This window comes from Manis javanica, chromosome 10, assembly GCF_040802235.1.
Source record: "Manis javanica isolate MJ-LG chromosome 10, MJ_LKY, whole genome shotgun sequence".
Classification (NCBI taxonomy): Eukaryota; Metazoa; Chordata; class Mammalia; order Pholidota; family Manidae; genus Manis; species Manis javanica.
In genome coordinates this window covers 86,453,492-86,474,282 of record NC_133165.1, presented here as the reverse complement: position 1 = coordinate 86,474,282, position 20,791 = coordinate 86,453,492, and the positions used below count along the sequence as shown (strand labels likewise).

Below are 20,791 nucleotides of genomic sequence, written 5' to 3'. Positions count from 1 at the left end.
GCCCAGCCCCGAGCTGCCGCGAGGGGCACGAGGGACTTGGGGGGCTCCAGCTACCGCCTGGGCCTGTTCAGGGAAGGCCGAAACAGGGGTCTGTCCTCAGGCGGCGCCCACTCAAGGCCAAAGCTCTCCAAACCTAGGGTATAGAAACACCGGCCTCACTGAACGGAGATTTCAGACGTGAGCGAAGACTCATTCATTACAAAAGACAGTAGGCTGTAATGATCAGCACTGGAAAATAACTGAAAACAGTGGGATAGAAGCAATTGTGATTTCCACTCAGCAAGCACATTTGTTGTATCGGAACAGGTATTTCACGTACATGGGTATGTATACTGGGTTGCCAAGTATAAGGTATTTCTTATTCCAGGTCGCAGTTAAAGATGGAAAGCCTCTGCCAGAGAGGTTGGTTTTCAGCCTAGAACTGGTAGGGATAAGAGCAGGAAGGAGACAGGACTCCAGATCTGAACAGAAAGGAACAACTGAGCTAGAGGTAGAAATGGGGCTCCTTAGGAAAGGTGAGGATCATACTAAAAAAAGACTGAGAGGGAAAGTATGGAAGCCAGTGCTGGGGATGAGGAGCCAGTTTTTCTAACTGCATGAACTAGCATAGTGTTCTAGATGGAGGCAGAATGTGAAGGAAGACACAGATTGTGCAAGTTGGGATGGGGCTGCTGAGATTTACCACTGTTGATTTTCTAGGGAGAAGGTCTCCAAATGGAAGTTACTCCCTGATCTGTTTGAGGAGATAGCTGGAAATTAGGAGCTAGGTTTGGAGGAATGATTTACTCAAGATTTTACAGTGGACATAAAATTCTCTGAAGGAAGGGGGTCAAAATACACGTTCTAAGAAGTAGAGAGGTAAAGCTAGAGGCTGAGAAAAAATTGGAGGCCTTTGTCTGCTATTGTCTTCCAGATCTTTCCCCCAAACAGAGGTACTGCACTTGTTCAGCTTTGTGACAGGCATTGCAGGGTGCTGGGAAGCCAAGGATGAATAAAAAAATGTGATCCCTGACATCAAGATGCTAAAAAATTGTGGTAGAGATAGGTTGGCAATTAGATGATTATGTAATTATGTGCTTAATTCATTTATAGAGATGGATACAACATTATCAGGTAGTAGGTCATTAGGGTTTATTCTGGATGTTAACCATGAAGATGGTCTAGAAGGGACAGAGTGAAGAAAATGGAAGGACTTGATGTTGGATGGGGAGAAGTGAAGTGAAGGCTGGAAGATGGTGGTACTTTGGGAACACTGAGAGATGGTGACAATAATAGGTGTGCTACTAGCAAAAGGAGGCCAATACCTGTGTCACTCAGGAATCCATAGCGTCCTCAGCAATGCAAACCAGCCACTGCCTCCTAGGAAACTCTCTTCAGTACCAATCTCTTGGGAATGGAAATTAATGGTCACCAAGTCATGCAGTGACCATTGTTCACAGCAGGAACAATCTTCAGAAGCTAACGAGATGGGGAAATTGAGTCACAGAAAGGGCTGGTGACTTGCCTAAGGTTACTAGTTCCTCAGTAGTAGAACTGGGGTGGGAATACAGGCATCCTGACTCTGGGCCAGCTTTTTATAGTACTTACACTGTTCTAGAGGCCTTTGCTGACATAGCAGCCTACAAATTCTGGCAACTGTCTTAGCTGGTTTCTCCTGTTATAATGTTAACTGCCCTGGGCCCTCTTGTCTGGTGCTCAGTGATTGTTATGAAAAGCTGCTTCTCATCCTCTTAGCCTTCTTCTTTCAGTTCCCTCTTCACTCTATTGTACGCCACTCGGACAGATTGAGCCCTGGCCAGGATATATCTGCTTCCCAGTTCTCTGTGGTTTGTAGAACCCTGGATCCGGTTACCTATTTTAGTCCCAGCCTTACAGTGCTGACTCATGCTCAGTTTGAGGCCTTTTATTTGCTGTCTCCTATCCCTTTTTGTTCTGCCTCTTCCTTTCAACCCTTTCCTTTCTTTTTCAGTATTTTTTCCTTTTTCTGTTTTTCTACCCTAGGAGTCACTTCTTTGTCTGCTGGCATCTGACCTACCACTTACTTTTACACTCTTACCTCTAGTGTATTCTAGTAGCTGCCATCACCCAGAAGTTTGGGGTGAGCACCTGTTGTAGGCATTGAAGGGGAAAACAAACGAAGGATGAGTCCACAGTCCACCTAAGGGAGTCAGGGCACTTCTGGTCACTCAGGAACATTTTCAAGTGCTCTGTGCCTTTGAGTATAGCAAATATGCACGAGAGGAGGGGCAGATGGGGAGATGAATGGATAGGTAGATCCTAAAATAATCCAAGAAAGATAATGTAAAACCACTCCCCGTTGGCTTAGTCTGTGAACTAGTAGAGATGGCATTAAATGGAAGAAGCAGTCCAGAAAATGGGGTAAAATCCAGCTTGGGTCCTGTAACTGATTTTCCTCTAGAGGGCTTAATTACAAACAAAAGGACACAGGATAATGCATATTTGGTGTTTTTATTTGCTTTTCTTTTTATTGGCTCAATAGTCTCTTGGAATGTTTTTTCCTTGATGGCCTCAAGTCCTGCTGTGGATCTAAGAATCAGGCAAGGCCGTTGGACCCAGGAGAATGTTCAGTTATAGGCAATGACCTGAAGGAAAAGCCAATTATATCCACAGTCAGTAACTTCTGCCTACTTCCCTTCTTTTTTTCTTTAGGGTTCCCAGTTGAGTATGGTCCTGTACTGGGTTTATGGGGAGTTGAGAGGGTGTGTGTAGATTGGTGGGGGATGGGGGGTGGGCAGGAAGTAGGTTTCAGCTGTGTCAGGACAATTCAGTGTTACTGGCAAATATCCAGAACTCAGTGGCAAGGACAGACCATAAAATGGTTGTGAGGCAAGGTGCATGCCTAAGACTCCAGAACGTGTCTCTGCTGGCTGCAGGGCACAGGTGGGATCACTGGGAGGCTCTACCACTAGGTCAGGGTAGGTAGAATCTTACCTAACTCTTAAGCTTCAAGGTGGTTAAAACCTCTTCCCAAAGGATAGAGCAGATTCTTACAACGCCCTTAGAAAGAGCTTGTGAGGAAGAATGTCAGCACGTCATCCCTGGCTCAGGGGCATGCCGGCCTTTCTGAAGCTTTTTCCCTTGGTTTTGTGCCTGGCTCAGATCTGCTGTTGCCACCATCCTACCCTAAGCAGTAAACAAGAAGGTGAAGCCTGCTTAGCAGGTATGTGGTGGGGAACTCAGGATGGCGGCACTATTGAAGGAAAGTGCACAGGAGGGAAGGGAAAGTAGTAAACATATGAATGTGGTCAGGACGATGATGGCTTCCTCTGCCCAACCCAGCGGGTGCATGGGTCTCCAGGTGACACTATTTGAACCCATCATTTGAGAGGACTCACATTATTTATCCAAGAAATGTAAGCAGAGACCCTGGTGAAGACTGTAGGCTTCTTGGCGACATTACAGCCCAAGCTGGACACAAAGCTGGTCACGCCATGCACAGTGTATTGGCCATTCACCACACAATGGAGGGGACCCCCAGAATCACCCTGCAGGGAAGAGAAGCAGAGTCGTAAAACTCCAGGCCTTTTGATATTTGGGCCTTTGCTTTTGCTTACACCCCACCCATCCAGATCTCTGTAAAATCTTGTATAGTTTTAAAGCTCCCATTGTAATCCCACTTCCTTTATATCCCCACAATCAAGATGAATCTCTTCTTCCTTTCTAAACAACCACAGCACTTCTTCCTTTCTTTTGCAGCACTTACATGACATGTTCTGCCTTGTCCTTTAGTTTCATAATTTGTTTTTCCCTCTCACACAGATCTACAAGCTTCTTGAGATAGGAACTATGTCTTACTGATATTTTTCCTCTCCACCGTGCTAGTTTAGAACTTTGAACATGTTAAGCTCATAGCTTTTATTGACTTAAATTGAACCTGGTGGGAGGCGGGAAGTAGAGTGTTCTAATGATTTCCTTATTTCTACCATTTAGACCAATGGGTTTAATCAGACTTAGCATTTAGACACAGGGTAGGTGTAGGTAGTGAACACATGTTACACTAAACTGGGATAGAGAGGAGAGGGAAGACCTAAAGATATGACATTGAGGGTCCCCCAATGAAATGGCCTAGCTGGATTCCCCCGACAGAACAGTTCACTACAGATGAACCCCACCTAAGGCTCAGAGTTACTGATCACCCTTTTACCATCTCACTCTGAAATAAGAGCAGATGGTCAAAGAGTACCAAATATCTGAAGAAAACCTCTAATATAAAAATGACAAGACAGAGAAACAAAAATAAAGTCAATGCAGATTATTTAGGGAGAAGAAAACAGAGCAATAAAAAACTATGATTAATATTGCATCTATGATACAAGAACAGCATGCTATAAAACATTCAGAAAGCAGTAGCCTTTGAAAATTATGGATTTGATAGTAGAAATGAAAGATTGGAAGGGTTGGAAGATAAAATAGAACAAACAAACAAAATATAGGGAAAATAAGAATATAAGAGGACCGGTTTACAAGGTAAATATGTGAATAACAGAAATTCTAGAAAGAGTAAATAAAAATGGAGGGGAGGAAATCATCAACAAATAAACATTTTCAGAACCAAAGGTCTGGAGTTTCTAAAATGAAAAAACCCACTAAGTGTCCCCTGCAATGAATGCAAATAGACTCTTACCAAGGCACAGAACACCGGGGTCAAGGAAAGCTAAAATAGACCACGTACAAATTAGTGGAGAGTGTGGGGTGAATTTTTGATAAATTGAGTATATAATATGCAAACAAAAAGACAATTAACTTCAGAGAGAACAAAGTTATGGAAGAAATAAAATAATTTTAGAATACAACATGGATTAGAATTCAGCCTTAAAAAATAATGAAATCCTGCCATTTGCAACAATATGGTTGGACCTCAAGGGCCTTATACTAAGTGAAATATCAGATGGAGAAAGATAAATACTGGATTGGTGGTTGCTAGAGGTGGGGGATGTGGGAGAAATGAAAAAAAAATGCTTCCCTTTCTTGTGAACTTACTGAAGGTTTTGCAATATCAAATAGCGTTTAAGACAGGAAAGAGAAATAGAGGAACACAGGACTAGGAATTCAAAATGAAACATACACAGGCTCACGTGTGCCAAGCATGTCTCTGGAAGTATAGAGAAGCCAGGAACAGCTGTTAACCTCATGAAGAAAGAATGTGTACCTGGGGATAGGAGGATATATATTTATCTTATAATACTGCTTTTGATCACAAAGCACTCTTCTAGGATGTTCCAGCTGTTAAAAAGGAGACAGCAGGCCCCAAATTGAGTCACTGATGCTAAACCCCACCAAGACTTAATGCCTAACCTAGTTGCAGCTTCAGTTTCTCCCAGATATCTGATCCTTAACTAGACAACCTGGAATTTCCTGGTCAGCACTAGGAGGTAATCTGCTTATAGATCCCATCTGTTCTATTTAGGAGGGCAATCTTGCTTAACATAATGTATTCTTTGCTAATAATCACCTCCCCTCTCAATTCCAATTTTTGCCTTTAAAAACCTTTCCTTTTCTGCAATTCAATAAAGCTTTCTGTTTGCTGGATGGGATGCTACCTAATGCATGCATCGTTAGGTAAAGCCAATTGATACTTAAATTTACCAAGTTGAATTTTTGTTATTTAACAGGTATATATGTGTAAAAGGAAGAGAGATCCACATCTCCCACAATACCTGAACTGAAAATTAAGTAGCAGTGTAAGTATGTATCTTTAGACAGGTATGGAGGTAGACACCAAAAATACCACCTGAAAAGAGTTGGAAGTGTTCCCTTCTGGGGAGGGAGAACTCAAGAGGTAGAAGGAACATAATTACTTGTTCTTTTCCATTATTAAGCCTCATAGTTTTACTTGCCACTGTAAGCTATTGAATATATATAGCTCCAATAAAAATTAAAACTTAAAAAAGAACAACTAGGGAAAGAGGCCAAAAATTCAAATTGGGGGCAATTCTTTTAAAAAGGAACTAGCTGTACCTCACACTAACCACTGCTTATGAAAAGATGTTTTCTTTAGATCATTGCACTCAAAATAATCTAAATCTCCCACTCAGATTCCAACAGGGATTCAAAAGTATTTCTGGGCTGGAGGACTGGAAGAGAATTGATTGTATATAATACTATTGTCTCATGCTAATTGACCTGAAAAGTAATTTAGACTCTGGAGAGCTGGAGGGTGTGGCTGAGAATTTTAGGGCAGAAGGGAAGAGCTAGAAAAAAACTGGGTGGGAGGGGTGGATTGAGGTGAGAGGTCTGGGTCATCCACTGTGAGGACGGGTGGGGACCCGTAAATCTGAAAACCCAGGAGACACTCTTTTTGAGAAACTCCAGTGGGAAGGACACAGTTGCCTTAGAGAATTGTTAATTTGTAGTAGCAGCCAAAAGAAAAGTACTTGAGTTTTCCAGAGTTCAAGATCCCGAATGAGAGCAGAGGGAAGTGAATAAACTCAGAAATGTTAAACCTTGAGAGATTATAGGTGAAGCTGGCTGGTTAGGACCTGGAAGCAGATGCCTTATGCATTAGACTCTCTCTCTCTGTCTCTCTCTCTCTCTCTCTGTCTCTCTCTCTCTTTTTGGTCCCTGCTTGCATTGCATGTACTCCTGGGATACAGGACTTTGAAGTTTTAGCACTAGGAAAGTCCTGGGCAAACTGGGATGAGTTGATCACCTTACTTCCACCGTTCTGAGTGCTTTCACAAAAAAAACTTTAGTCCTTTGATTCCACTATTTCAGCCAGCCTACCAGCCTCCTGCTGGCTTCTCTTCCTCCTCCACCTCATTGGACTTTGCAGTGATCTGCAATCCTATTCTTTTGCCCCAGTAACGCAGGAAAATCCAGCCGTGGATTAATCCATTCACTGTAACTGAGACCTTGAGTAAAATGGAATGAATCATATACCCCCATAGTCATTGCACAGTCTCCAAACTCAAACTGTCAGTAATATCTTGGAGTAATATCCTCTCATTCACCTTAAGTAATCCAGAGCCCTCAATCCTTGCCTCTTCATTTTCAGCATCCAGTCTGACTCCTACTTCATAAACTGCAATGCGGAACACCTGCCACCTTCCAGCTGCACAGCCGGCACACTCTTTCATGTCCGTGCACATTTTGGTGTCCCTCTTCCAGTTCAAAGCCAGCACCATTTGTGCTCTTGGTTCCATCTCCCCTTCTTCTCTAGGACCTTGTGCCATCCATTATTCCCTTTCTCTGACTCTATAGGATCCTTTCTTCTCTGCTTATAAACACTTAATTTTAACACTCCATATTACCCTCTCCATGACTTGTCATCCTTCTTAAAGCTACCAGATTCTTTTTTTGTTTCCCTCTTTCATCTGGGATTCTTGGGAGAGTAGTCTACATTTCTTACTATGTTTCTTATTACCTCCTCATTCCTTACCTTCTTTCAAGTTTCTGCACTCACCACTTAACACAAATTGCCCTTGCCATCATTATTAGTGACTCACCAACCTCCAAAGTAACCACTTTGGGTTCCATCTATTGTGGCTTCTGGCTGCACTGAATACTATGTGATGAGCCATCAGTATTTCCTGAGATTGTGTAAAACCCTTATTGCTAAGTTTTCTCTTGCCTTCGATCCTCTTAGAACCATTTGTCTTCCACATCTCCCTGAAGCACTCAGGTATTTATGTTGTCACAGTTCTTCCCCCAACTCACTGCTCTTTTCTCATTCTACGACTTCTCCCTGTGGAGTAATCTCCTGTGCTGCTAAGGGTATCTCTCACCAGCTATCTCCTCCAGGCTCCACTTTCTTATATCTAATTTCTCACTGGTTAAATATACCTGTATGATCCACTGGGGTCTCAGACTCAATTTGTCCAGAACCAAACTCCTCACGTTCCCTCCCATATCCAATAAATCTTGTCTTTTGTGAGGTAGCAAACCCTTTCCCAAAATCACTTAAACCAGATGCCTGGAAGCCATTCCAGATCCTCTTTCTTCTTCCCACCTGAATATCTCCCTAATTCAGCCCCTCAGATTTCTTGCCTAGATAATAGCAATAGTCTTAACAACCAGTCTCCCTGCCAATCTTGCCCTCTTCAGTACTTGCTTACCTCGTCATCAGAGAGTGCTTCTAAAAGGCAAATCTGATCATGCTGTTCTCCTGTTTAAAGCTCTTCAATGGTTTCCCAGTTCCTAAGAGATAAAGTTTATGTCCCCAAGCGTGTGATGAGATTCAGGGTAGGCTGCCCCAAAATATGCTGCTTTGGCATATTGATTATTTTTAATTAAAGTTACTTAAGAAACAGCCAGCGCAAGAAAGACACTCTGACCCTTGGTCCCCATGAAAGCAAGAAATAAATCTCCCATGTGAAAGGTACCCTCCCTGTGCCAGGAGGTAAGGAGACACATCCTTATCACTGCAAACAGGGCATTCAGGGCTGAGAAGGCTGCGTAAGCAAACCTGTCGCTTCTTCACTAATTTACTACCCCAAGTCCAAATTTCTTTGTCCTTTTAATGCTTCACAAATGTATTATTTCTTTGTTTAAAAGGTATAAAAGCTGCCTGCTTTGGTTACTTCTTTGAGTCTCATATTTTTATGAGTTTCCATATGTATGAAATTAAATTTGTTTTTTTCCTGTTAATTTATTTTATGTCAGATTAATTATTAAACCAGCCAGAGGAAGAGGGAAAAGTGTCCTTCCCCTGTGCGTGGCATTTGAAGTCTTAAGCCACATGGTCCCCATGTGCCTCTAGAGTCACCTCCTGACATTTCCTAGCATGGTCATAGTTTATGTTCTAGCCCAGAGGTCAACCAAGTTTTTCTGTAAAGGGCCAAATAGTAAATATTTTAGGCTTTGCAGGCCACATAGTTTCTGTTGAAACTACTCAACTCTGCAAAAGCAGCCAGAAGCAATATGTAAATGAGCTGTGTTCAATAAAACTTTTTTAATAAACATAGAAATTTTATATTTTTAGTATGTCATGACATATTATTCTTTCAAAAATTTTTCCTCAACCATTTAAAAAATGTAAAAATCATTTTTAACTCATGGGCCATAGAGAAACACTCAGTGGGCTGGGTTTGAAGGCTTGTAGGCTCTGACCTGTGCTTGTGATGTAGGGAATATCCTATAATTCTCTGTGTTCTCTGTTGTTTCTCCATGCCTTTATTCATTTTGTTTCCTCTCTCTGCATATCTTTCCCCCTTTTTGCCTGGATTTCTCCTGTGTAGTCTTCAGGACTCACTATAGACTCTACTTTCCTGGGGAAGGCAAGTCTTTTCTGACCTGGACAGGGAGAGACAAGTGCCTATCTTTTGGGCTCCCATGTCACCCATATCTTTATTATAATGCTTATCTTCTATGCTTATAATGCATATCTTTATTATAATGCTTAACTGCATTGTATTACAAATGTTCTCCCGTTATGTCTGCAACTCCCATTCCTCCACTAGACACTGTGTTTGAGTCATCTCTGTATCCCTAGCACTTAGCATAATGCCTGGCATTTTGTAGATAATCAAGAACATTTGCTGAGCTGCATTAAGAAATCTGTAAGATGGTATATTGCTGATTGATCTTGTCTAAATAGAAGATCCTAGTTATTATATTAAATGTATAATTTCATAACAATAGTTTTATATATATATATATATATATATATATATATATATATATATAAAATATAAAAATATAGGTGGTGCTAGAGGAACTACAAGAAAAGTCAAGATTAATGGGAGGGAAGCTGTCTTATACACAGTTATAGCCACCACTCTAGGCCCAGCTTCTGGCAGCCATAAAAAATTTAGGTCACAAACAACTTCTAAGACACACACACATATACCAACACACAAATGTTGAGCCACATGCAAGCTTTTGAGATGGGGACATTAAGCAAGTTGAATTTTAAGGTTCCTTTCAACTCTGAGAGTTTGTGAGTATAGAGTTACTTAGCATGGAATCCTTCTTATTCAGACACCCGACAGAAAGTTGAGTCTGTATGTGGGGCTGGGAATAGGTGTGGAATCGGGAGTGAGGAGAAGGTGGGGGGTGGGAGGCAGAGGGGAAGGACCTGCAGTAGAACTTCTGATACTTCCTGCCTGTGTTCACCTGGCATCCAGAGTGAACTCCGTCTCCTCCAGCACACACCATGGTGTTCTTCACGGTGGATCCCCAGTAGGAGGAGCTGGAACAGATGGCATAGTCCACAGTGGGCAGGTAAGCCTGCTGCAGGGTCTGGGCCAGCTGCCCATTGGCTGAACAGGACACACAGCATTGGCGGTCAGCCCCAGGTGCTGTCCAGGGGACAAACCTTCCATACCCTGCCAAACCTTCCCAAGCTTTGACGAAAGCTAAGCTCAGCACAATCACCCTTTCTTGGCCCATTGCATGTCATAGATTCTCCTCTTTTCTTTCTTTATATGGAAGCTACTGGCTCCTTCCTTCAGGAAGTCATCCTTGATGACAGTTCCCAGGCCACAAATAACAATCCTACTCCTGTTTTTTGTTTTGTTTTGTTTTGTTTTGTTTAAAGTAACTAGAATAGTCTTATTGGTTGGTAACTTACTTGTCTGTCTTGCTTCCTCCTTCCTCTCTAAACCCCATGAAGCAGAACTGGAACTGTACACTCTTGTTTCCATTTCTCAAGAGCTTGGTGCAGCTTTCTTTATCTGATTCTTTTGACTTTTCAAAGCCTTTGTACACAAATTACCTCTTTGGATCCTTACAACAGCAACCCCTTCCTGTTACAGATCAGGAAGTGGAACCACAATGACATTAAGTGACTGAGAGAAGAGCTGCATTAGAAGGAGAACTCTTTTAGCTCCAGGGGTTCCCAGGAGAATGGCTACTCACAGCAAGGCCTTGCCTTTCCAGAGCCCAGAGAGGGCCTAACAGCTAGCAGACTTCTGGGTCAGGACTAATGTCTTTGCCTTTCTTAACTATCTCACTCATAGCCCTCCCACCTTTCCAATGTTGTCTGATGACATTCCCTACCAGAAGTCTTCCCCTGATGACCAAAAGAGAGTAAGGCCTGTAGTTTCCACTGGTTCATTCACTCCAAGCTACAGCCCAGTGACTGTCTATGCAGGTAGCAAGATGGTGTAATGACCACCAAAGTGGGGGTCAGGATACCTGGCTGCTGGCCCCAGACAACTTGTTATTAACTTGTGATGTGATTTTATATAAGATCTTAATTTTTTTGGTCCTCAGGCTCCCCATGTATAAAATGAAAGGCTGATACAAAATACTCTTGGGGCAAGTATTTTTTTTAGTTATAAGAATGTATGAATCTCTGACTTGACTATTCTATGGCCTCTTCTTAGTTTGATTTCATGCACCAGTTATTCTGTCTCTGGTTCCTTTGGTTCCTGATCTCTGGCTATGAACACTGAGTACTACAGAAAAATGTGCCCCAGAATCTCAGCCACCTAATCAAGATCATGTGGTAGATGGTGCCCATGTAGGTGACTTACTCCTGGTCCTGCCCCAGCCTGTGATGTAGCAGGGACTGTTGTTAGCCAGGATGGTTCCCTCCTGTGGCAGAACACCCAGCTGGACATATCTGTTGAGAGTAACGCTCTGGGCCAGGCGCAGCAAGGCAATGTCATACCTGTGGGAGGAAAGGTGACTACTCAGGACTTCCTTCAGGTTGGCACATGGGCAGCCCCTCACTAAGCCTTTGTGTTCCCACAGAATTGGAAACCAATAAATCTGAAGGAGGGGCTGAATTGCTGAGCCCAGACTTGAGGCACTACACATTTGGATTGTAGGACATTAAAAGCTGAACAGCTGCATCTGCTGGTGAGGTCTTGGTGTTGTAGTCTAACTCTGATCTCCATAACCCAGGGAAGTAGAGCTTACATCTTTCAGTTATGCACGGGGAATCAGAAAGGAGTAAAGTGGTGCAGTCTTGGTAGCAGAGAAGAGTTCTCAAAGAAGAGAAATGTAAAATGCTGCATGGTTCTGAAAGCTTTGCAGAAATAGCCCCAATTACTTGAACCCACGCCCACCCCTACATGCTACAGAGCTGACCATCATTTTAACTACTGCCTTTCCACAAGTTTATATCTCAGTCTTGCAGGAGTTTTCTCATTAAGATTCATTTTAAGAAACTGACTTTTGCTGATGGACTCTATTCCATAAAATAGATAATAAGTAACATTAAAAACAAAAACATTAAACTCTGCAGAGAAGGAGCTTCAGGTGATCCAGTCATGCAGACCAGCCTAAATCAAACAAATCCCAAAGGTGTTAAAAAATTCTCAAGCTCTCCAAAATCTAAATTCTCAGAGTATTCCTGGGTGAATGTGGAGGACGCCCAGACCCTGGTGCTGGCCAGTCAGCCCCCTACCCAGCAGCCACGTTACTGCTCCTCCAGTTCGGATGCACCACGATCCTCTGCACATTCACGTACTGCTCCGTGCCGTCGTTCTGGCTCAGGTTGTGATCTCCAACCACCACACGGAAGGTCATTTGACTGGAGCGAGAGAAGGAAGCCCTGAGCAATCCAGGGGGCTCAAACCTTCTCTTTCCCCCTTAGAGAAAAGTTGGGAAATCATCCTTTTCTTTTCTTTAGGACAGGAGCCCATCTTGTCTGTCCTGGGCCGAGGAAGAATGAAAGACCGTAGAAGATGAAGTAACCAGCTCTCCCATTCCCTAATTTACTAACTTGTGGGAGTGATAAAAATTTCCATCAATTTCCTTTTCCCAATTTATTTGGCTAAACATCATAGGCTGATTATCTCATAACCTGGTAGAGGTGTGGTGAGCATAAGTGAAATAATGGCTCTCAGCCCATAGAGGGATTTTGAGGGAAATGTAAAATTCTGGACCTATAGTTTTAAAGCGTAGTCTCTGGAGCATCACTGTAGCCTGGAAACTTGTTAGAAATGCATATTATTAGGGTTCAACCTGGCCCCGTCAAGTCAGAAACTCTGCTGGGTGGGACCCAGCAATCTGTGCCTTCCTGCTGATTCTGATTCACGCTGAAATTTGAGAACCATTGCTCAGGACAAATATGAAAAAACATTTATCAACCAGGCATTGACACTTAAACATTTACCTATTCAATCCTTACAATAACTCTACAAAGTAGGTATTATGATCCCATTTTAGAGATAAAAGAATGAGGGCTTAAAAAGAGAATGAAAAGCTTAAGATGTCATCTAAGGTCTCATAGCCAGAAGAAAGTAGAATGGGATTTGAACCTGAGCTTGTCTGATGCCAAAATTAGTGCTTTTCATTATATTCCACTACCTCCCCACAGGCCCCTAAACACCCCCTTAAAGTCTTGCCCTGAGTGGTGAAAGGTATATTCCTCCAGGAAGGCCAGACTTCCCCTCTCAGGGGCACAAAAAAGCTGATGTTTGTTTTTCTTACGAGTCCACGCAGTGAGCAGCTGTCATCACCCAGTTCTGTCTGATGAGGGTCCCTCCACAGGTGTGATACCAGGAACCTCCAGATAGGTACTGGAGGGAGATCTAGATGGGGAGGGAAGAAAGGAGGGATTGGTTGGTGTTTCTTAAAAGGTTTTGCCCCAGACTGCATACTACCTCCTCAAATTCCTGCCATCCCTTGAAAACATTCTCCAACTTTATGGGCTATAGATGGCAAATAGGTTTCATCTGACCTGTCATGTGCTATTAAGTGGTCGGCAGCGGCTACTTGGAGTGATGTTGAGAAGAGGCGTGTGGATGCCTCTGGGATCAGCAGGAAAGAGTGCTACACTATTTGTGATGTTTGCTGTGTACAAGGATAGAGGGTAAAGACATGCATGAGAGTGTATTCGGCATCCCTACTAAAGGGCCAAGAACTCAGGTCCTTCTACCTCCATTCCTTCTTGGGAAGGAAATGTAGCCATGGAATTGCTCCATTACCTAAGTCCACAAGCCCAGAGCTACCCCTCCAATGTTTTCAAGATATCCTCCCACATCAGGGCATACTTAGAAATACGATGGGCATGTTCATTTTAATCTGTTCTTGCCTTCTCCTTCCGCATCTCCAATTACACAATAGCTCTACTCCTGAAAATAAGGGCACAAACTTTTGTAAAGTGAATTTAACTGTAATTGCAGTTATTCCTCTCAAAGTGTGGCTCTTTGCCAGTTTTATATATTTAGAATTGCTTAAACCAGCATCTAATTCCCCTATTACCAAAGTGGAAACTCTTTAAATAGCCAAGAAGCAACATGCTCCACTGGGGGGCAGGGGTGCACTTGAACAGGCAGCACACATGAAGTGGAGTGGAGTGGTGTGTGTGTGTGTGTGTGTGTGTGTGTGTGTGTGTGTGTGTGTGTGTGTGTGTGTGTGTGTGTGTGTGTGTGTGTGTGTGTGTGTTGAGGTGTGTGGAGTCTGAGGTGTGAGTCTGGCACAGTCTTGCTGGTGTGATGTTGCTGGGAGGGTAAAGGCGGTTTGTGTTTGGGTGTGTGCCTGGGACAGTGAATGTGGTTGACATTTAAATCCCCTCCTCCAAGCCATTGCATTTAGAAAAAACACCTGGTCCCATTCACCTTTAAAATCTAGAATCCAGGCAGCTGGAGAGCTTCCTGTCAATAGGGACATACAGAAAAGCATATAACCTCATACCTCAGCACACAGGCAACTTATTTTGTTGGAAGTCTGGGGCTGTGAAGGAACACCCACCTGAGAGGGCCAGGAATTCCTTGAGGCCTCAGTGCCTCCAACCACCCGGGCATCTCCTGGAAAGTCCTGGGTGCTGTGTCCTTTGTGGAGCAGAAGTGAAGTGAGTGATGACTAAGCATGGATCAGCTGAGGGTGGGAATGGGGGTGGCAGTTGTGCTTTGTCTGCAAATTCACAGTTCCTGCCTAGCAAATGAGGGGCCCAGCTGTGAGTCCTCTGAGCCCCTTTTGAAAGCAGGGGAGTCTGGGTGCCTTCTTCCCCCAGGTGGCCCCAGAACTCTGGCATGCTAGGAAGGACGTGTCTGACACCACTGAGCTGGGGCCACAGAGGCTCTGGTGGTCTCAGCCTTGTTCAGAGTCATCCCTTGCCTTGAAGGGACCCCCCCCTCCCCAACCCCTTCCCTATACACAGTGCTTTGGCAGGATTCTCCAGGGGGCAGGGACTTTGGCAGGATTCTCCAGAAGGGCACATTTCAGCCAAGTCCCTGCTGAGGATGTTTTCCTGTCATCAGGGGTGGTGGGAAAGCCCAGGGTCCTGGAAGAGGTTTCTCTGTGCTTCATGACTCATGGACCTGCCGACCAGAGGGTCTGAAGGGAGAATGGCCCTGACCTTTCATATCATGGGCTCCAGGAGAGGAAAGTTTTTGCTAGACTTGCAGGCAGAGAGTCCCACCACCCTGGGATAGAGAAAAGACTTAGGGATAGCTTTCCAACCCTCCTGCCCAAGTCGCCTCCCTATAAAACACAGGCCAGATGACCACTTACCATAAAGGACCAGGCTGGCCAATACCAGGAAGCACAGCATGTTGCCACTGCCCCCTTGCCATGAACCCAGCCCTCTTTATACTCCTCTTAGCAGCAGCTTTGCTCCCCTTCTTCCTGCCAGCTGGCAGGGCTGCAGAAGGAAGACAGGGAAAATCACAGGTGACATGGAAATACAAATTAAAAGATTTATTTTCAAGTAAACCAATTTATCTGTTGTTCAAAGACAGAACAAGGTTAGGCTGACTCAGTCATCTGCCTTCAGTTGAAAAGCATCCAACAAACTCTTTCAGAACCAGGGTAGGCTTTTCCCTCAGGGTGCCTCCCTCATAGTCTGTCACTGCCTTGCTGTCCTCAGTGGCACTAGGAGCACAGAGCCAGTCTTGTGCACTAGGAGGTGGAGGCAAGGGGGTTGGAGGAGGGAAGAGTGGCTGGCAAGAGGGAAGAGACAGGAACATCTCTCTGCCCAAAGTGGGAGATGGGACATGTCCCCAGGAGGCAGACATGTAAATGCAGGGGAACAAAAGCAAATGAGATGCAATGGAGAGAATTCTGATGGACGAGGTGCCAAGAAGCAGGCTTGGGGCAATTCTGAGAGCTGAAAGGACTCCCAGAGAAGGAGAACATAGGGCTGGTTAGAAGAAGGAGCCTTAAGGATAGGAGATAGTCTGAGGGTGCTGAGGGTGGCAGGCAGCGGGAGCAGGAGGTGAGGAGCAGGCTGTCCTGCAGGAGACTGAATGGTTCTGCCCATCAAAGTCGGTAGAGGAAGGAGGGAGCTTCAGGTGCCCTGATGTGGGCAGAGGACTCTGGGTAGAGCAGTGATCTAGGCAGAGAGAAGGCAGGAAGCTAAGATGGAGGTGGGGAAGTCACCTGGTTCATGTGGCAGCTTTTGTTGCTTACACACACTCCAGAATCAAGTTTCGTGCCTGAAGGTTTGGGAGAGGCCCGAAAAGGCCATTGGAAGGAGTTCTGTACAGACTGCCACCCTTTCAGGTCATTGAGCTGTTCAGGGGAATGGCTTCGATGGTTGGGTAACCTGGAGGGCCCCTCTCCACTCCAACCCCTAACCCCAGCATTCTAACAAAAAGTAGACCTCGGGGGAAGAGGGCAGAGCTGGGCTGGGGAGCCAGCGCTCTTCTTCATTCTCCTCCCACCTCCCTGCCTCCTCTGGAGAGTCAGGAGACAGCTCTAGCCCCAGGCTGAGGAGCCCTGGAGGAGTCTTTAGAGCCTCCTAAAGGTTACCCTTCGACATCACATACTCCAAAGTGAGCCTTTTAAACGCAGGGTCACTAACACATCCTTCTCTATACACTTGGCCGAACCCAGAGAAGCCCCATCTGTATTTGCTTAAAAGCCACTCTTGAGGGCTGCACTTAAGGCCCTCACAACCCATGTCTACTCTACATGCCCAGCCTCATCTCCCATGATGGACAGACTTTTTATTCTCACTCTTAGGGTTAGTCATGCACAGTGGCTTTGGTTTAAATTTCAGGGCACTGCATTTCTTCTGACTAAGCAATTCTAATCTTAGGAATGCATCCTTTTGAAACAAATACAGGCACAAAAGTAAATGTAAGAGGATGTGGGTTATAGTAGTTTGTTACCAAGTTTTATATAGTTTGTCACAGTTTGTTGCAAAATTGGGAAAACCTAAGTATTTGTCAATTGAAGAAATTGAGATTCACCATATTATGTAATACTATCTAGCTTTTAAAAAGACTTAGAAGAGTTAGACTTAAACTGACATGAAAAGGTGTCCTTGATATATTAAATGAAGACATCAAGTTGCAAACAATATGGTACTATGTGTATATTTGCATATTCATAGAAAAAGGGTATGGGAGTGTTTATACCTGCAAGTTAAAACTTCCAGAGAATGAACCAATAGGTGTGGGAGCACTGTGAGGATCAACTTCACTTTTTTAAGTCATATTTTTCTGTATCCTGTAACTTCTCTACAGCGTTACTTTTTGTAATGAAAAATAAGTACAGAATATATTCTTGTACATTTAGCTATTTTTGGCAATGACACCAATATTTTTCAAGGGGGAAGTAGATCCCTGGAGGGGACTATGGTGAGGTGAGGGGCTTCTGGAGCCAGGATATAGTAGCATCAAGATTTTAAGCAAGACATAAGCAAGGTTTTAAGGTTTTAGGTTAGCTCTGAGAATGGTCAGAGGGGTGGATTTGAAGGATTACAGCAGATGTCAGTTTAGGGCAAGGCTGGTCTTGGCTAAGAGGAGGCCATGAAGCTGGTTTCTTGAGTCTCCCCTCCGCCCCTCGTCCCCCTGTGCTCTCTTCCTCTTCCCGACTACCTCCCTTCCCTGGTCTTTCCCTCACCCCTAAACCTAGACCTACTCTCCAGGTGTGACATGCTGTCTTTCCCTCATAGGCTGCATCTCTCCCTTCCTATGAGTGTCTCTTAGGGGACTGCTCCTGGGAGAAGCTATGCTGTCTTGGGGTAGATGCAGGGAACATTGGCACAACAGGACACCTTGGTTGGGCATATATCACTGTAGAGCTATTGGGAGATGCTATAGACAATAGGAGGGATATTGGGATAAATGGCAAACAATTGATGCCTGATAAATGTTTGGATGTTTAATGCAACGAAGAGTAAGGTTAGAATTAGAGTTGGAGACAATGGCTCCCTATGACACCTGACTTATTAGCATGGCATTCAAAGCCTTCCCAGTTGGGTCCCCACTCTATTACACAGGCACTATTATATAGGCCTCAGGTCCACAAAATTGTTTTCGTGTCTTTTAAAATCATAAGTAAAATGAACACAATCAGCCTGGATTATGTTCATCTTATACCAATGCAGTGGTAAAACGTAATTTTTAATATTTTTTTTCTAAGGCAAAAGAGCCTAGGGACCACAAAAACCACATGGCCCTGATTGTCTAGCTTCTCTATCTGCTACTCCCTCACGCTGGTGTCCTCTTGGTTCCCTAGATCTCACACAGCTTACTGAGCCCTTCCTGAGGATGCATCCTTTGAGTCCTCTCAGGTCCAATGTCACTATCTTTGTGAGGCCTTCCCTGACTTCCTTAAATGGAAGGAATTGTTCTATTTCACCTAGCACATCGCTGAACTGCAGGCTTGTCCTGACTTGCTTCCGTCTCTGTTTTCTCAGCTAGAGTGTGAGACTCTAGGGAAGAGCCCCATCTTTTATCTCCCCATGTCTGCATGTATGACACATAATACGTAGGCTACACTGGGGGCCGCAAGAGACAGTGGCTGAGACAGAACTTTGCAGGCGTTTGTGCTTCCTCCCAGCTTGAATCAACTGGCTCTCTGAACAGACCAGCTATGGGACAACGCAGGGGAGAAATCCAATCCAAGCTTCCTTTACCATCGCCATAGAACCTTTATTTTCACCGGGGTCTTATGTACAATTCTCTTCTCCTTCTGGGAAAGATCTTTTCCTTTCCCCACTCCAGATCAGACCCTGGGCACCCTCTCCTCTCCCTTTGTTTGGGCGACCCGGTACTGTTCCCTCCACAAGACCCTGCGGGATCCCAGGGACTAGCAAGCCCTCCTGCAGTGTCGTTGGAGAGGAGAGGCCGCGGTGGTCCCATGACAGGCCCGTGTGGTCACGGCCCAGATGACAGCCTGCTATTGACAGGAGCCCTTATGGAAGGAATGCAAGTCCTCTAGGCCCCTGGGCTCTCTAACCCAGGCTAAGTAGCCCATGCGTGGTGGGGGTCCAACTAGCTTGGAAAAGAGCTGCCATGCATGCCAGGTCTGTTCCACACGGGGACTTCATGTGCGTACAGCAGACAAGGCCAGCCATGCTTGATTCTACAGTCCCTGCTTCCTCAGACTTCCCAGGACTCTTATCTGGGTCCTAGCTGCAGGGCTGCCAATAGCTTGCTGGGTGGCCTTGGACAAACTGTTTCACTTAGCTGGCCTTGCTTTCATAATATGGAAATGATAGGGCTGGACTAAAACAGTGTTTTTCACATTGTTCTTACAGACCTTCAGCAGTTCAGAGGCTGTTGGGCACTGCCCTCCACCCTCAGTTTCACCCACATGGAACATTGGAAAAAGGGTTCTGGGACTTAAACCTGAGAATCACTGGCTCTGTGAGTTTGCTTTCAATACCAATATCCCGGGTTCCCAAATGTGGTCTCCCTCGTGGCTACCTGGCTTCATTGTTCTAGGCTTTATGGAAACAGCCAGCCAGGAATGATCCAAATGAAGGAAAGAGAGACTGAGAAGGCTGATGGCTAGGTGTCTAGTGTTCCTGTGGTGTGGTGGAAGGAGTCTGGTTCGGCATTCGAGATTGAGTGTCTCGGCTCCAGCCATCCACTACCTGTGGGAGTACAGACAAGCTCCTTTACCTCTCTCTGCCTCAGCTTTCTTATCTATAAAATGGGCACAGTGGTCCATGTCCTGTCTCTTTCACAGGATTATTGTGCCAATGAAGTAAGATAATGGATTTCTGTTAAGGTGCTTTCTATAAAGAGCTCTATCAACTTTGGGTATCAGCAAGGGAGACTCTTAACCTCTAATCCCTCTGTTGGAATATTTCACTAGATTTTGTAGGTGCTCTAGATGACCAGGGATACAGGATGTGGCTGCAGAGGCACTTTTCTTGAATGAGGCATTGCTGTCCAAAGCCCTACCCCAGCTTCCTTCTCTGCTTTGGAAGTCTGTGCCTAGGACAGAGGGGAAGCTCTAGGCCAAGGGCTATGTGCTCTAATGGTCTTGTCCATTGATGTGGAACAGAAAACAGGCCCAATGATGTTGCAGGGAGCAGGAAGGTCCTGCCTTGACGTCCACTGGGTTTAGAAGTACATCTTTAAGGCCTAGAGAGAGACTGATGATCAGGTTCCCAAACATCAGGTTCCCCAAAATCCTGTTTCCTGAGAGATGTGTGGGAACTCCCTCCCACAGAGGATGATCTGGGGCCTAGTTGAACAGCCAGTGCTGGTGGGGATCGCTGGGATTACAGGAGGCCATGGCTGGCTTTAGGTCCTTAGTTGTCAGGCAGGTCCCAGATCCTGAGTTCCTGATTAGCTGGTCCTAAAAGATGACACACCAAAGGGTCAGCCTGGGCCTCGGACTTCTAAAAGTGCTACGCAGGGGCAATGAGAGGGGAGACAATACACAAAAGGCAAAGGAAACCTGACAAGGCAGACAGAACACACTTCCAAATTCCTCGCCTTGGACACCAGATACTCCAATGGGCTGTATTCCTGAGTTTCTACCTTGTCCGGTGCCAACTCCCCACTCCCAATTTTAGCCTGAGTGGCTGGAATAGAGGAAGGCAGGACCATGGACTAATTGAAAAACGCTTTCAGGGCCCTCCTCCTCCAGGTGGCCAGTCTCAAAGGCCCAGGCCACTGTAGCCCACCCTCTTCTCTGCCTTTGATATTTACATTTCTCTCTTCCCTCTAGACTCAAGGATAGGTTC

General features: G+C 44.9%; 2 protein-coding genes across 8 annotated transcripts in view; both read right to left on the bottom strand.

Annotated features, from left to right (window-relative positions):
• Positions 1 to 900: 900 nt before the first annotated feature.
• On the bottom strand, positions 901 to 16,172 carry CELA1 (chymotrypsin like elastase 1). 3 transcript variants are annotated; one of them, XM_017667801.3, is made up of 8 exons: positions 15,370 to 16,172; positions 14,608 to 14,687; positions 13,345 to 13,445; positions 12,317 to 12,442; positions 11,439 to 11,575; positions 10,075 to 10,220; positions 3,357 to 3,506; positions 901 to 2,603 (listed from the first exon to the last, which is right to left on the bottom strand). In XM_017667801.3, exons 1-8 carry the CDS (start codon positions 15,407 to 15,409, stop codon positions 2,586 to 2,588), a joined length of 798 nt encoding a protein of 265 aa, XP_017523290.2. In that variant the 5' UTR covers positions 15,410 to 16,172; the 3' UTR covers positions 901 to 2,585. The 3 variants fall into 3 exon arrangements, 2 of the variants coding, with proteins under 2 accessions (XP_017523290.2, XP_017523299.2); XR_005054156.2 differs by lacking the exon at positions 901 to 2,603 and adding an exon at positions 5,087 to 5,170 and having other exon boundaries at positions 3,368 to 3,506; XM_017667810.3 differs by lacking the exons at positions 901 to 2,603; positions 3,357 to 3,506 and adding an exon at positions 8,014 to 8,157.
• Positions 16,173 to 18,719: 2,547 nt separating this feature from the next.
• Positions 18,720 to 20,791, bottom strand: part of GALNT6 (polypeptide N-acetylgalactosaminyltransferase 6) — a 37,049-nt gene continuing 34,977 nt past the window's right edge. For all 5 annotated transcript variants that reach the window (XM_036992050.2, XM_036992049.2, XM_036992048.2 and 2 more), the window contains one exon: positions 18,720 to 20,400. In XM_036992050.2, coding sequence (XP_036847945.2) covers positions 20,287 to 20,400 — 114 coding nt within the window. In that variant the 3' untranslated portion in view covers positions 18,720 to 20,286. The remainder of the gene's footprint in view (positions 20,401 to 20,791) is intronic.

Bases quoted from the DNA above. Each gene is read 5' to 3' on its own strand.
- CELA1 (XM_017667801.3), bottom strand. From the start codon at position 15,409: ATGCTGTGCTTCCTGGTATTGGCCAGCCTGGTCCTTTATG. The intron at 14,688-15,369 runs GTAAGTGGTCAT...TGCTCCACAAAG, and splicing joins GGCCAGCCTGGTCCTTTATG to GACACAGCACCCAGGACTTT. The intron at 3,507-10,074 runs GTGAACACAGGC...TCTTCCCTGCAG, and splicing joins GAGTTCACTCTGGATGCCAG to GGTGATTCTGGGGGTCCCCT.